Below are 15,902 nucleotides of genomic sequence, written 5' to 3'. Positions count from 1 at the left end.
GATCACTTAGCCCTGGTCTACACTAGGACTTTAGGTCGAATTTAGCAACGTTAAATCGATTTAAACCTGCACCCGTCCACACAGTGAAGCCCTTTATTTCGACTTAAAGGGCTCTTAAAATCGATTTCCTTACTCCACCCCTGACAAGTGGATTAGCGCTTAAATCGACGTTCCCAGCTCGAATTTGGGGTACTGTGGACACAATTCGATGGTATTGGCCTCCGGGAGCTATCCCAGAGTGCTCCATTCTGACCGCTCTGGACAGCACTCTCAACTCAGATGCACTGGCCAGGTAGACAGGAAAAGAACCGCGAACTTTTGAATCTCATTTCCTGTTTGGCCAGCGTGGCAAGCTGCAGGTGACCATGCAGAGCTCATCAGCACAGGTGACCATGATGGAGTCCCAGAATCGCAAAAGAGCTCCAGCATGGACCGAACGGGAGGTACGGGATCTGATCGCTGTTCGGGGAGAGGAATCCGTGCTATCAGAACTCCGTTCCAGTTTTCGAAATGCCAAAACCTTTGTGAAAATCTCCCAGGGCATGAAGGACAGAGGCCATAACAGGGACCCGAAGCAGTGCCGCGTGAAACTGAAGGAGCTGAGGCAAGCCTACCAGAAAACCAGAGAGGCGAACAGCCACTCTGGGTCAGAGCCCCAAACATGCCGCTTCTATGATGAGCTGCATGCCATTTTAGGGCGTTCAGCCACCACTACCCCAGCCGTGTTGTTTGACTCCTTCAATGGAGATGGAGGCAATACGGAAGCAGGTTTTGGGGACGAAGAAGATGATGATGAGGAGGAGGTTGTAGATAGCTCACAGCAAGCAAGCGGAGAAACCGGTTTTCCCGACAGCCAGGAACTGTTTCTCACCCTAGACCTGGAGCCAGTACCCCCCGAACCCACCCAAGGCTGCCTCCTGGACCCAGCAGGCGGAGAAGGGACCTCTGGTGAGTGTACCTTTTAAAATGCTATACATGGTTTAAAAGCAAGCATGTGAAAGGATTACTTTGCCCTGGCATTTGCGGTTCTCCTAGATGTAGTCCTAAAGCCTTTGCAAAAGGTTTCTGGGGAGGGCAGCCTTATTTCGTCCTTCATGGTAGGACACTTTATCACTCCAGGCCAGTAACACATACTCGGGAATCACTGTAGAACAAAGCATTGCAGTGTATGTTTGCTGGCATTCAACCAAAATCCGTTCTTTCTCTCTCTGTGTTATCCTCAGGAGAGTGAGATATAATTCATGGTCACCTGGTTGAAATAGGGTGCTTTTCTTCAGGGACACTCAGTATAGCCCATTCCTGCTGGGCTGTTTGCCTGTGGCTGAACAGAAATGTTCCCCGCTGTTAGCCACAGGGAGGGGGGAAGGTTGAGGGGGTAGTCACGCGGTGGGAGGAGGCAAAATGCGACCTTGTAACGAAAGCACATGTGCTATGTATGTAATGTTAACAGCAAGGTTTACCCTGAAAGAGTGTAGCGACTGTTTTATAAAATGTGTCTTTTTAAATACCGCTGTCCCTTTTTTTTTCTCCACCAGCTGCATGTGTTTCAATGATCACAGGATCTTCTCCTTCCCAGAGGCTAGTGAAGCTTAGAAAGAAAAAAAAACGCACTCGCAATGAAATGTTCTCCGAGCTCATGCTGTCCTCCCACACTGACAGAGCACAGACGAATGCATGGAGGCAAATAATGTCAGAGTGCAGGAAAGCACAAAATGACCGGGAGGAGAGGTGGAGGGCTGAAGAGAGTAAGTGGCGGGCTGAAGAGAGTAAGTGGCGGGCTGAAGACAGGGCTGAAGCTCAAATGTGGCGGCAGCGTGATGAGAGGAGGCAGGATTCAATGCTGAGGCTGCTGCAGGACCAAACCAGAATGCTCCAGTGTATGGTTGAGCTGCAGCAAAGGCAGCTGGAGCACAGACTGCCACTGCTGCCCCTCTGTAACCAACCGCCCTCCTCCCCAAGTTCCATAGCCTCCACACCCAGACACCCAAGAACGCGGTGGGGGGGCCTCCGGCCAACCAGCCACTCCACAACAGAGGATTGCCCAAAAAAAAGAAGGCTGTCATTCAATAAATTTTAAAGTTGTAAACTTTTGAAGTGCTGTGCTTAAAGTGCTGTGTGGCATTTTCCTTCCCTCCTCCACCACCCCTCCTGGGATACCTTGGTAGTCATCTCCCTATTTGTGTGATGAATGAATAACGAATGCATGACTGTGAAGCAGCAATGACTTTATTGCCTCTGCAAGCGGTGATTAAAGGGAGGAGGGGAGGGTGGTTAGCTTACAGGGAAGTAGAGTGAACCAAGGGGCGGGGGGTTTCATCAAGGAGAAACAAACAGAACTTTCACACTGTAGCCTGGCCAGTCATGAAACTGGTTTTCAAAGCTTCTCTGATGCGTACCGCGCCCTCCTGTGCTCTTCTAATCGCCCTGGTGTCTGGCTGCGCGTAACCAGCAGCTAGGCGATTTGCCTCAACCTCCCACCCCGCCATAAACGTCTCCCCCTTACTCTCACAGATATTGTGGAGCACACAGCAAGCAGTAATAACAGTGGGAATATTGGTTTCGCTGAGGTCTAAGCGAGTCAGTAAACTGCGCCAGCGCGCCTTTAAACGTCCAAATGCACATTCTACCACCATTCTGCACTTGCTCAGCCTGTAGTTGAACAGCTCCTGACCACTGTCCAGGCTGCCTGTGTACGGCTTCATGAGCCATGGCATTAAGGGGTAGGCTGGGTCCCCAAGGATACAGGCATTTCAACATCCCCAACAGTTATTTTCTGGTCTGGGAAGAAAGTCCCTTCCTGCAGCTTTTGAAACAGATCAGAGTTCCTGAAGATGCGAGCGTCATGCACCTTTCCCGGCCATCCCACGTTGATGTTGGTGAAACGTCCCTTGTGATCCACCAGAGCTTGCAGCACTATCGAAAAGTACCCCTTGCGGTTTATGTACTCGCCGGCTTGGTGCTCTGGTGCCAAGATAGGGATATGGGTTCCGTCTATAGCCCCACCACAGTTAGGGAATCCCATTGCAGCAAAGCCATCCACTATGACCTGCACATTTCCCAGGGTCACTACCCTTGATATCAGCAGATCTTTGATTGCGTGAGCTACTTGCATCACAGCAGCCCCCACAGTAGATTTGCCCACTCCAAATTGATTCCCAACTGACAGGTAGCTGTCTGGCGTTGCAAGCTTCCACAGGGCTATCGCCACTCGCTTCTCAACTGTGAGGGCTGCTCTCATCCTGGTATTCATGTGCTTCAGGGCAGGGGAAAGCAAGTCACAAAGTTCCATGAAAGTGCCCTTACGCATGCGAAAGTTTCGCAGCCACTGGGAATCGTCCCAGACCTGCAACACTATGCGGTCCCACCAGTCTGTGCTTGTTTCCCAAGCCCAGAATCGGCATTCCACAGCATGAACCTGCCCCATTAGCACCATGATGCATGCATTGGCAGGGCCCATGCTTTCAGAGAAATCTGTGTCCATGTCCTGATCACTCACGGGACCGCGCTGACGTCGCCTCCTCGCCCGGTATCACGTTGCCATGTTCTGGTGCTGCATATACTGCTGGATAATGCGTGTGGTGGTTGATGTGCTCCTAATTGCCAAAATGTGCTCAGCGGCCTCCATGCTTGCCTTGGTATGGCGTCCGCACAGAAAAAAGGCGCGGAACGATTGTCTGCCGTTGCTCTGATGGAGGGAGGGGCGACTGACGACACGGCTTACAGGGTTGGCTTCAGGGAGCTAAAATCAACAAAGGGTGTGCCTGTACATCAAGGAGTATTTCAGGCAGGACTGCACGGAGGGTTCCAATAAGAAATGGTGCACCAAAGTTATCGTTGTTATTGGAACAAGGAAGTTAGCCTGGCCTCTGATTGATACATGGCTAGATTAACCTCGCTGCGCCTTCTCTGTGACTGACTGCAGTGTGATCTAGACAGGGGAGGAGGAAAATGAGTACAAAACAAATCTGGTCTATTTCTTGTTCTGACCCACTCCATCTATCCTTTACATCTTTGGCTGGCAGCAGACAAAAAAGGCGCGAAATGATTGTCTGCCCTTGCTTTCACGGGGGGAGGGAGGGTGGGAACGGGGTCCTGACGATATGTACCCAGAACCACCCGCGACAATGTTTTAGCCCCATCAGGCATTGGGATATCAACCCAGAATTCCAATGGGCAGCGGAGACTGCGGGAACTGTGGGATAGCTACCCACAGTGCAACGCTCCGGAAGTCGACGCTTGCCTCGGTACTGTGGAAGCGCTCCGCCGAGTTAATGCACTTAGAGCATTTTCTGTGGGGACACACACACTCGAATATATAAAACCGATTTCAAAAAAACCGACTTCTATAAATTCGACCTAATTTCGTAGTGTAGACATACCCTTAAGGTGAGCTATTACCAGCAGGAGAGCAGGGGAGCTTTTGTAGTGATAATCAAGGTGGGCCATTTCCAGCAGTTGACACCAATGTCTGAGGAACAGTGGGGGGTGGGAATACACATGGGGAAATAGTTTTACTTTGTGTAATGACCCATCCACTCCAAGTCTTTATTCAAGCCTAAGTTAATTGTATCCAGTTTGCAAATTAATTCCAATTCAGCAGTCTCTCCTTGGAGTCTGTTTTTGAAGTTTTGTTGTTGAAGAATTGCAACTTTTAGGTCTGTAATCGGTGACCAAAGAGAATGAAGCGTTCTCCGACTGGTTTTTGAATGTTATAATTCTTGACATCTGATTTGTGTCCATTTATTCTTTTACGTAGAGACTGTCCAGTTTGACCAATGTACATGGCAGAGGGGCATTGCTGGCACATGATGGCATATATCACATTGGTAGATGTGCAGTTGAATGAGCTTCTGATAGTGTGGCTGATGTGATTAGGCCCTATGATGGTGTCCCCTGAATAGATATGTGGACACAGTTGGCAACAGGCTTTGTTGCAAGGATAGGTTCCTGGGTTAGTGGTTCTGTTGTGTGGTGTGTGGTTGCTGGTGAGTATTTGCTTCAGGTTGGGGGGCTGTCTGTAAGCAAGGACTGGCCTGTCTCCCAAGATCTGTGAGAGTGATGGGTCCTTCAGGACAGGTTGTAGATCCTTGATGATGTGTTGGAGAGGTTTTAGTTGGGGGCTGAAGGTGATGGCTAGTGGCGTTCTGTTATCTTCTTTGTTGGGCCTGTCCTGTAGTAGGTGACTTCTGGGTACTCTTCTGGCTCTATCAATCTGTTTCTTCACTTCAGCAGGTGGGTGTATTGTAGTTGTAAGAATGCTTGAGAGAGATCTTTTTAGGTGTTTGTCTCTGTCTGGGGGGTTGGAGCAAATGCGGTTGTATCGTAGAGCTTGTACTGGAGCTGCTCCTGAACGGCTCTACTTAGAGCTTATCTCCCCATTGAGCTAAATGGAGCAGTTCACACCTATCAAGGTCACAGAGCTAGCTGCACCCATACACTGCTCTCTCCAAGTGCATCCCTACTAGTGCCAGGCCTAATCCTTCATCTCTCCTGGAGTAGAATTTTTCAATTCTCTAATTTAGACCAGGACCTGGACTACAGCACTCTGTGTACCAACAACTCTAACCCTGCAGATCCAACTGAGTGGAATAATGTGACAGAACAGCCTGTTTAAAACATAAGTATTGATTGTTTGGTAATAGGACAAAACATTGGAGAGAAAATGCATGCATCTGAAGAAGTGCAGTGGTGGAGGTTTAGATTGGATATTAGGAAAAACTTTTTCACTAAGAGGGTGGTGAAACACTGGAATGCGTTACCTAGGGAGGTGGTAGAATCTCCTTCCTTAGAGGTTTTTAAGGTCAGGCTTGACAAAGCCCTGGCTGGGATGATTTAACTGGGAATTGGTCCTGCTTCGAGAGGGGGATTGGACTAGATGACCTTCAGGGGTCGGTCCCTTCCAACCCTGATATTCTATGATTCTAAGTGGGTTTTTTACCCACAAAAGTGTATGCCCAAATAAATCTGTTTGGCTTTAAGGTGCCACAGGACTCCTTGTTGTTTTTGTCTTACCTAAAGCTCTACCAGCTGTGCAGGGTGAGCTAGGCAGACCTATCTTCTCTAGACAACCCCTCCAGCTTCCTATATGTAGTCTGGTTCCCCGCATCCCATTGTCTCCCCCTCCTCCTGAGTGTTCCTCTTTAAGCCCAGCTTGAGTTCTTTGTTCGCCTGTGTTTGGTGGGCCTCAATCCATCCTAGTGAAAGCTAACCATGTAGGCTTAACAGCAAGAGTCCTCAGACAGTCCTCCATTGAGCTAATCCAACATACTCAGACAGTAAACAAGCCCATAATTAGACTAATACGCAGTATTATTACAAGCGGCAAAGAGTCCTGTGGCACCTTATAGACTAACAGACGTACTGGAACATGAGCTTTCGTGGGTGAATACATGGATGACATGCATCTGACGAAGTGGGTATTCACCCACAAAAGCTCATGCTCCAATACGTGTTAGTCTATAAGGTGCCACAGGACTCTTTGCCGCTTTTACAGATCCAGACTAACACAGCTACCCCTCTGGAGTATTATTACAGGGCACCTGCAGATCCATTACAACACCTCTTTAACTCTATTATTCAAGGCAGTTTACAAGATTCAGCAAGACACCACTCCATTGATTTACCTCCAGATCACATTCAGAAGGTTTCCTTTGCACTCCCAGTTGGCAGCTATACTCGGGCTTGTCTACATGGGGAAATTGACTGGAATAGTTATTGTAGAATAAACTATTTGGTAACTGCTGTTCCCATGTGGACTTTCTGTTCTGGAATAACAATGATTTTCCCCCCAGAATAATTATTCCAGTTTAGAAGTGCACTGATTATACCAACACAGAGTGACGTTTATTCTGGAATAGAGTGTCTATGGAGGGAGCTATTGTGTAATAGCTATTCTGGTCAAATTCCCAGTGTAGCGTAGACAAACTCTAGACATAGGTGCTGAAACTAGGGGAGCTGAGGGTCCTGCCACGCCCCATGGCTTCATCGGATACAGGGTTGTATAGAGGGCAGGGGAGTTCGGAGGGGGGTGTGTGGGTAGGGGTTGGGGCGGTCAGAGGGTGGGGAGCAGGGGGGGGTTGAATGGGGGCAGGGGTCCTGGGGGGGCAGCCAGGAAGGAGGGGGGGTTGGATGGGGTAGTGGGGGGCAGTCAGGGGCAGGGGTTCCAGGGGTGAGGGATGAAGGGGTGGTTGGATGGGGCAGGGATCCCGGGGGGGGGGCAGTTAGGAAGTGGGGGGTTGGATGGGGCGGTCAGGGAGAAGGGGTGGTTGGATTGGGCAGGGGTCCGGGGGGGGGGGAAGTCAGGAAGAAGACGAGGGGTTGGTTGGGGCAGTCGGGGGTGGTCAGGGGACAGGGAATGGTGGATGGGGCAGGGGTCCCAGGGGGGCTGTCAGGGAGGGTGGGTGGGTAGGGGGCGGGGGCCGGGCCCCGCCTGGCTGTTTGGGGAGACAGCCTCCCCTAACCGGCCCTCCATACGATTCTGGAAACCTGAATGTGGCCCTCAGGCCAAAAAGTTTGCCCGCCCCGGGACTGGCTCATCACACCGACAGCTGCTCCCGGCTCCGTGGGGTGGGGAAGCGGGGCGGGGGCGAGTCCCCGCCCACGCCTGCCGCAGAGAACCACTGAGTGGTCGGTTCTGGTTCCGCTCCGGGCCAATAGGAGCGCGCCGCAGGGCGCGCGCGCGGGAAAAGCTGTGTGGTGCCGGAGGAGTGTGCGGACGCGGGCTCTTTCCCGCTCTGTCCGCCGCAGGCAGCGCGCGGGCCGAGCTCCCCCTCGCCTCGGCATGGTGCGGACCAAGGCGGATTGCGGCGGGGCCTACCGGAAAGGTGCGGGTGGGAGCGGGTGGGGGGCTGGGGCCGCCCAGGCCTCGGGGGGCTGGGGCCGAGCGCTTCCCGCCGGGCACTAACCGCTCCCTCCCCTTGCAGTGGTCGCCGCCCGGGCTCCCCGGAAAGCGCTGGGCTCCAGCAGCGCCAACGCGGGCCCTTCGCCGCCTGCCAAGAAAGGTGAGTGTCGAGCTGGCTGGGGAGCCCGCTGCTGGGGCCGCGCAGCCCGGCCCGGGGTGGGGGACGGCGGGGCGGGGGCTGCCGCAGGCCTCGCAGCTCCTCGGGCCCAGGTCCCTGTGGGCTCCTGCCGGCCCAGCTGCCGCTCGTCATGGCAGGGCCGAGGGGACGGGGTCGCGCGGCGGGTTGGAGCCTTGCGAGGCCGCCCTCGCTTCTCTGTCCCGAGCTTCTCACCCCGCGGCCGCTCCGTACCCGGCGTAACGGTCCCTCCGTACCCGGCGCGGGGGGGGCGTCCCGAGCCCGAAAGCGGGGTGGAGACACGACAGGGAGTGGTAACAGCGACCCTAAGTGAGCCCCTGGCGCCCCCAAGGCTTCTCGCGGACCCCCGAGTGAGACCTGCTGTGCAGTGAGGGCAGCCTGGTGTTAATCGCCCATGGACCATAACGAAACATGGGGTTGGGCCTTCTCCACGGAAGGATTTGATACCTTGCTGCAACGGGACATAGTTCAGCCTGCAAAACTTGCTACTGGCTGAGAAGTTGAGGTGTTTCCACTTAAGAGATAATTTGTCCGGAGATTAGTCTGAAAATGGGGTGGGACAGAGCTGCAGCTTAACATCAGTTAGCCACCGTGTTTGTTAAGGGGTTTATGGTGAGCGATTTATTGTTTCATCATTGAACTAGATGTGTCCAGGGTTGCCCAGCATACTGTTGTCTCAATGGCTAGCTTGATAAACTCATTTCCTTTGTAGTTGAAAACAAGTATGCTGGTGGAAATCCAGTATGTGTGAGACCAACACCAACCTGGCAAAAAGGGATTGGAGAATTCTTCAGGCAGTCCTCAAGACATGCAGAGAAAGAGAACCAGATGCCTGATGATGAAGAGGCAGGAAGCAGTGGAATAGGAAGACTTACTAAGAAGTAAGGGTTCATTTCTGTTAAGTTGGGTTATGGAGGAGAAAGTACAAAATCAACAGATCATATCTTTTAATTTTTGTTACCGAGTATTTTGGCATCAAAGATGTCACCATGAAGGATATGACTTCCCCCTCATGCTTAGGGTGACCATATTTTCCAGAGGGAAAGCAGGACACCATGGGGAGCTGGACTGAGCCCCCTCTTCCCAGACCTGTCCTCATCTGCCTGCTTGAGGTGCGAACCCCCCCTCCCCCAATGCGGGGCTGATGTTGCTGCTCGCCTGAGCCCTGCCTGCCCACTGCATGAAGCAGGAGCTGGCATCACTGCTTGCTTGAGTCCTGCCGTCTCTCCTCTCTCCCCCGCTTGCACGGTGTGGGGCTGGCATATCCATTTGCTCCCCCAATGCGATCTTCCACCCTCCAGTTTTTTGACAAAAGTGGGCATTTGTCCCATTTGCTCTTGCCAAAAAAAGTCAGGACGGGTGGGACAAGGCTTAAAAACAGGACTGTCCTGGCCAAAATGGGATGTATGGTCGGTCACTCTACTCGTGCTCTACCTGATCTCAGTACATGGTGTAAACATGCAAACTTGAAACTTCTCAGAAGCAACAAACGTCTAACGCACTGAACAAAGAAATGCAAAAGAGTTCTCTTTTTCTACTGGCCCCTGTGATTATGCCATCTTAAAACAATATCCTGTCTGATGGAGAATGGTGCGTTTTTGGCTCACTCTTCTGTTCGATGAACAGTTGTCGCTGGCAAAGATCACTGAAGTGAGCCAATCTGTTGCTCCTGTAAACCTAATCTATTGAAAGACTCTCTATAGAGTGCCTCAATGGGTGTAATATCTAACTCTACTAAAGGCTTAGACTAGACAACAAAGCAGACTTCAGAACTTGGGTCTTAAATTGCTGTTCCAGGTCTCAAACATAAGAACATAATGTGAAAACTGGCTTGTTTTGAAAGTAGCAGATTATGGTTCTTCTTCCTCAACTATTTTTCCTAGGTAAAATAGTAATGTTCTTTAATGACTTCCTTGGTAGCCTTGCACCACTGGGAGTGTCTGTGCTTAGGGGACAGAACAGGAAGTGGCCTGAGGTTGGCCGTGAAAGAAGTAAACAATGTGGCATATGATTGAAGTAGATTCAGTGAAGGGGCAGAGTTGAACACCTGGACAAGAAACTTAAACAAAATACAGTGTAGACATTAGACTCAAAAGGGTATGTGATGGAAGATTGCAGCGACTGTTCCAAATGGATTGGAGGGAAGCAAGTTGGGAAGAAGGGGCAGGGACTGCAGTAATCAAGACAGGAGGTAGGGCGTGTGCAAGAAATCTTTTTATTTGAAATGGCTTACTCATTGGAACACTAACCCTGAATTAGTTGGGTAACTCATGTTCATTATTTGGGCCACAGTAAGGAAGCTATGGGTGGGGGTAGCCTTGTGTTGTGTCTCATCCGTTTCTATTGTTTGCGGGGGCAGGGTAAAGGTAAATAGATTACAGTAAAGTGCACAGTGTTCTTTAGAGTTGCACTTCCTTTTGATGAACAGGTTTTTGCCTGGTTTAAACCTTTGGCTGGATGCACTATGGCTGTCTGTATAAAATACTTGGACTGGCATCTTTGGCCCATCTTGAGAGTGGATGTCTGATAAATGTTAGTGCTGTCCTCGGATTAAGTCTTTCCAATGGGAAAATGTTACCAGAAAGCAAGGCACAGGGCTTGGAATAGCAAATGCTTCTTGGGAAGCCAACAATTTTCCTCTTGTATAAATGATTACTCTCCTTATAGTACAATAATTATGCCCTGCCTCTGGTTTTGTTCATACTGCTCCCTTCAGCAGTACAGTAGTACCTCAGAGTTACAAATACTTTGGGAATGGAGGTGGTTCGTAACTCTGAAATGTACATAACTCTGAACAAAACATTGTGGTTTTTCTTTCAAAAATGTACAACTGAACATTGACTTAATACAGCTTTGCAACTTGACTATGCAGAAGAAAAATGCTGCTTTCCCTTTTTTTTTTTTTTAGTAGTTTACATTTAACACAGTACTGTACACAGTACTTTTTTTGGTCTCTGCTGCTGCCTGATTGTGTACTTCTGGTTCCAAATAAGGTGTATGGTTGACTGGTCAGTTTGTAACTCTGGTGTTTGTAACTCTGAGGTTCTACTGGAGATATGCATATGTAGAGTAGCAAAGAGGGGCAACTTCCTACATACCGGTAACTGCAGTGTGTTTAGAGTATAAAAAGTTGCTATGAAAGTGGAAAAAATCGCTCACTGTTCAAAGAGCAAATAATCACTGAACGGCTAAGATCATGGCCTCCAGAAAGGAAAGTCCAGCAGCTCATAGCACCTTTTAATAGGGATTCATCCAACTCTTTCTGGCTTAATCTATAAAGGCTATCAGTCTCTTGTGATAAAACTTGATCTTTGAATCCACTGACTCTTCCAGAGGCAGCTGAAGACTGATGAACTAGCAATAAGATGCTTAGGTAAAGTCTTTGCTCTGAACATACTTACTCTGTAGTCTTTTTTTGCTATTCTAACTGGTGTAACTCTGATTTGTGCTCCGGGGAAGCTGTGGATACTGTCTACGTATTTCGTATTTCAGAACCTGAAGTGCTGTCTCTGTCCTAACTAATTCACATTTCAGCTGACTACAGAACTCTTATTTTTAGGTTTACTAAAATAAGAGGCTGTATGATGTTTAACTCTGTGAAGCGGGTTCTTTATTTCCCCTTGGAGATCTAGGGGAACTGGGCTAGGTGCAGAAACTACATCATGGGTCTTGTTGGGGGGAGTCTGACTTCTAACAGGAAAAGCTTTAACTTGGGTCCTTTAAGGATGACTGAAGTGTAGATCCCTCACCACTCTGTTTTATCTCCCTGCAACCCATCCCATACTTTTGTGTAGGGAGAGAAGTACACTGTAGAGTAGACCAGTAGTTCTCAGCCTCTTCATACCAAGCCTATGAGGCAATACGGGAAGGGCAAGCTGAGAATCTATGCTATAGATAGTTGCTTTTTGGTCCAGTTCCAAGGCTGTGTCTCCTTAAGATGCTGACCAGTGTGTTCTTGTTTTTTATCTCTTCATCTGGATGCTCTGTGCTGGGGTTTTACCCTTCAGTGAAGCAAGGGTTGCTTATCTAGTTCTGGGGTGAGCAAACTATGGCACATGAGCTGCAGCCGGCCCTTGAGCTCCCGCTGGGGAATGGGGTCTGGGGCTTGACCCGCTCTGGCACGGCTCCCAGAAGCAGTGGCATGTCCCCTCTGTCTCCTACGCGCGCTTCCCTTCCCCAGCCCTGATCCCCTTCCCACCCTCTGAACCCCTTGGTCTCAGCCCGGAGCACCCTCCTGTACCCCAAACCCCCCTCAGCCCCACCTCAGAGCCTGCACCCCCAGCCAGAGCCTTCACTCTCCCCGTGCCCCAATCCCCAGCCCCGCCCCAATTCCCAGCCCCGCCCCAGATCCTGCAACCCTAGCTGGAGAGCGCACACACACCCATCCATCCATCCAGATTTGTTTACTATGCTCAGACCTGAAACTTCAGTTGATAGCCTCTCAGCTCCACAGAAGCTATGGAAGGTGGGTGTGTGATGATCTAGATAAAGAAGGGAAGGTGGCTGAACCAATTCCTGCCATCAAGGAAGGCTCTCAGGTGGGTACCTAATGCAGCATAAAATCCTCTGCACTTGAGTGAGCTTCCAAAGGAGAAAGGCTTCTTAGGAGCTCTATACGTGGGTTAGTTAAAGCTGCTTTTACCTTTTGGTTGCTCATTTGCTAAAGAGTGAGTTGGCTACTGTATATTGATTTGAGGGTTTCTTACTATATTTCATCAGTGTACAAAAGAATACGGAGATCTATTGAGGGCCACTAATTCTAGTGGTCTACATTACTTAGTCTTGTATGTCAGAGGCTCCTTGAAGAGCACTGTTAAAAGAACCTCTGTCAGCATATTTGTCAGTTATATTGATTTGCTTTGAAAGTTAAAATTCTCTCCTATCCCTACAGAGCTCGTCCCTTGACTCCAGATCCCACAGAAGATGATGCATCCTCTGAAGATGAGCAAATATGATTTTGTCCTGCCTCTATTTCTTACTGACTGTGCGTTTCCTATACTTGAGTTGGGCTTTCTTGTACATTTTGTATATATCTTTTTTACATTCATGATGGCTTTTTTGTTTAGTTATTGTACAGAACTTTAAATTAACATTAGGCTTTTTACTCAATCATCCTTAGAACTACTTCAAAGGTTTGAGTGATTGCAAGGAAGTTTCTGGTAAAATTAATATATATATCTCTTGGAGCTTAGCATTCATTATAAAGCACTGTTTAAGTTGTCTTTTTTATCATCTTGCTTAAAATGGCTTTCTTGGCTTCCCTAATGATTCCACTGTAGTGTGCTGCTTATGGTGTTGAAGACTGGTGCCATATTTGTGCTTTACTGTCTAAAAGGCAGTCTGATTTTTTTCTATTAAATGGAAGTATTTTATAAAGAAATCTGAGTGGGTATCTTCATTGAAATAATCTGTTGAGGTGACTGACCTTGCCCTCTCAGGATAGTTAGGGCAGAGGTTGAAAATACACTTACACTTCTCTGAGAGGGGTCCAAAACACTTCATAGGAGAGAGGCCTTGAACAATCATGCTGAAATAATTCTGTGCTTAGTAGACTGCAACCTACATATGTAAATGGAGACGCGTGATCTGACTATTGTACTCCACAGAACCTAGCCCAGTGAGGCCCTCATCCAGTTGGAGTTGGTAGGTGCTGTTGTGTGGAGGCTTGTAATCTGACTTGTCCAAGATAAGTCCAACTCCGCTGGTAAATAAAAATTGTTCATAAAAAGTCAGCTACAGTTGGAGACAAATAGACTGGTGTAAACTAGATTGTTTATAAATAGTGCTAAAGCTTTGAGGCTCCTGATAAAATCATGTGTTATGACAAGCTTAAAAATCCTAGAAAGGGGAGGAAATAGTTGAAATCAACATGTATTTTGAGTGGCTAATGGAGTGAGGCTTCCACGCCTTCCTGGATACATTATCTGGGAGACACTCAAGGGGGGCAGAGGGTGTACTCACTGGAAGGAGTAAAATTAACTACTATGACTGCCATCCCCACTGTCTCCTGAGACTAGGTCTCCATTGTTCTGATCCTAAAGTGTCCTGGCTAGACGAGGCCAGAGAAGGAACCACAGATACTGCCACCTCCACAGTCTTCAACAAATCCTAAACATGTGAGTCTGCTGTAACTCCCTCCCTCGTATCCCTTTTCTTCCATATCTTATTTCTTCTTTCATCTTTTCTGTCTAAAAAGAGTCCAACTTAGCTGGCCAAGTCTGTACCTTTTGCAACACTGCTGTGAGGCAGCTAAAAGCAATACCTTTAAACAGATTGATGCTGACAAGTGCCAGATCTTAAAGTAACTAATCAGATTGCATGCTGTGCCTGTGCCTCTTCAATGGTGAGGTTGCAAGTGAGTCAGGACCAGAGGCAGAGGGTGTATTTTTAACACTGCCATTCTTTTGTCCTCTTTTTGTGCGCGCAGTTTTGTTTCGCCTTCACTGTCAGACTTCAGCAGCAGCAACTCCAGACCATCTCAACTAACTTTCTCTTTTCCCCCCTCCCAAATCAAGGGCAGTTAATATATCTGAAATATCAAATGGGGTTTTCCCTAGAAAAATTATACAAGTAAAGGGAACAAGGGACATTGTTAAAATGAAAACTTTATTTAAATTTACATTTTAACTGTCTTAGCCTTTTATTAAAAAGATACAGAAAACAGTTTTTTTTGTGGCAGAAGTTAAGATGGGAACAAGAGTTTCTTTAATATCTTATCCTTTGTTGGGCTATACACATGGCCTTTAACACAACACTGCTGCTCTAATACAAACACAATGAGCAGCTGAAGAGAGATCTATAACTAAATGCCTATGGATAAATCTTAAGCCAGCTTAAACATTATACTTCTGTACTGCACAAAGGCATGTTCACACAAACTAACTGGTGTGCCTAGCTAAAGATCATTACAAATGGTGGTTTAAAAAAACCCCAAACCTCGCCATGCCTGCACAATGAATATATTGAACAAAACGGGTTTAAAAGCAGGCTGCTCGTCAACAAATGTTGCCCTTTGAGCTCTAAAGTACAAAATAAATCTCATCCTCTTTATTATGCGTATAAGATGTACGGAAATTGACAGGCATGTTATAGCTATGCTGGTCTATTTCCCAATGTAAAAAAGCCCTAAAGTAAAAAAGGAAACTTAAACCTTTTTAGGCTACCTTTATACAGCGTAAACACACAGTTCAATGCAAACTGCTCTTTTACATATCACATTTAAAACCTGAGCACTAGAAACTAAACACCAAATGGCAATAACTGCAATTCTAACGTCACACTTTGTACACAGGTAGTAAAACCAAAACTAATCAATATTCGGAAGAAAAGCAAACATGCTTGTAAGTAGGGCTGTTGATTAATCACGATTAAAAAGATAAACCTGATTAAATCACACTGTTAAACAATAAAATACCAATTGAAATTAAATTTTGGATGTTTTTCTACATTTTCATATATATTGCATTTTGTTGTAATTGAAATCTGTATATTTGATTAGATATTTGCACTGTAAAAATAAATAGTAATCAGATATGTTGCCAGCACCCAGTGCCGAGAGGCTGAACAACAGCTGGAGTGGTTCGTTACCCGGTCTGCTACACCTAATAATCACAACGGGGTGGAGAAGCAGAAAAGTTTATTTGCAGCTGCAAAAAGGTACAGGGAGAATAAAATCTCAAATCCTGCACAACAGAGCAGGAAGTTACACAGGCTTTTATACATCCTTTTTCCCAGCATACTTATCCAATAGCAAGCTGCTCCAAGTATCCATATAGCCAGCCAATCCAGTTCCCAGCTAGTTCCCTGATTCTCTGTATCATTTGTTAAACTATACATAAAGCTGCTTTATTCAGCATTGTTCTTCCA

The 15,902-nt window shown here is 47.8% G+C and overlaps 2 protein-coding genes across 2 annotated transcripts; both read left to right on the top strand.

The window, feature by feature from the left end:
• Positions 1–470: 470 nt before the first annotated feature.
• On the top strand, positions 471–2,323 carry LOC140917909 (uncharacterized). The gene is made up of 2 exons (XM_073361444.1): positions 471–948; positions 1,536–2,323. The coding sequence occupies exons 1-2, from the start codon at positions 543–545 to the stop codon at positions 2,075–2,077; spliced, it is 948 nt and encodes a 315-aa protein (XP_073217545.1). The 5' UTR covers positions 471–542; the 3' UTR covers positions 2,078–2,323.
• Positions 2,324–7,646: 5,323 nt separating this feature from the next.
• On the top strand, positions 7,647–13,416 carry PCLAF (PCNA clamp associated factor). Its single transcript, XM_073361443.1, has 4 exons — positions 7,647–7,823; positions 7,923–8,000; positions 8,749–8,917; positions 12,928–13,416. Exons 1-4 carry the CDS (start codon positions 7,781–7,783, stop codon positions 12,989–12,991), a joined length of 354 nt encoding a protein of 117 aa, XP_073217544.1. The 5' UTR covers positions 7,647–7,780; the 3' UTR covers positions 12,992–13,416.
• The last annotated feature ends 2,486 nt before the right edge of the window (positions 13,417–15,902 follow it).

Source organism: Lepidochelys kempii, chromosome 10, assembly GCF_965140265.1.
Source record: "Lepidochelys kempii isolate rLepKem1 chromosome 10, rLepKem1.hap2, whole genome shotgun sequence".
NCBI classification, from domain to species: domain Eukaryota; kingdom Metazoa; phylum Chordata; order Testudines; family Cheloniidae; genus Lepidochelys; species Lepidochelys kempii.
Note: the sequence above shows the minus strand (reverse complement) of the source record. Positions and strands in the feature narration are given on the sequence as shown.

What these genes read in the sequence shown, in the direction of transcription:
- LOC140917909 (XM_073361444.1), top strand. Translation starts at nt 543, where the DNA reads ATGAAGGACAGAGGCCATAACAGGGACCCGAAGCAGTGCCGCGTGAAA. An exon ending in AGGCGGAGAAGGGACCTCTG is followed by an intron (nt 949 to 1,535) that starts GTGAGTGTACCT and finishes TTTCTCCACCAG; the next exon opens with CTGCATGTGTTTCAATGATC.
- PCLAF (XM_073361443.1), top strand. Translation starts at nt 7,781, where the DNA reads ATGGTGCGGACCAAGGCGGATTGCGGCGGGGCCTACCGGAAAG. An exon ending in CGGCGGGGCCTACCGGAAAG is followed by an intron (nt 7,824 to 7,922) that starts GTGCGGGTGGGA and finishes CTCCCCTTGCAG; the next exon opens with TGGTCGCCGCCCGGGCTCCC. An exon ending in TTCGCCGCCTGCCAAGAAAG is followed by an intron (nt 8,001 to 8,748) that starts GTGAGTGTCGAG and finishes TTTCCTTTGTAG; the next exon opens with TTGAAAACAAGTATGCTGGT.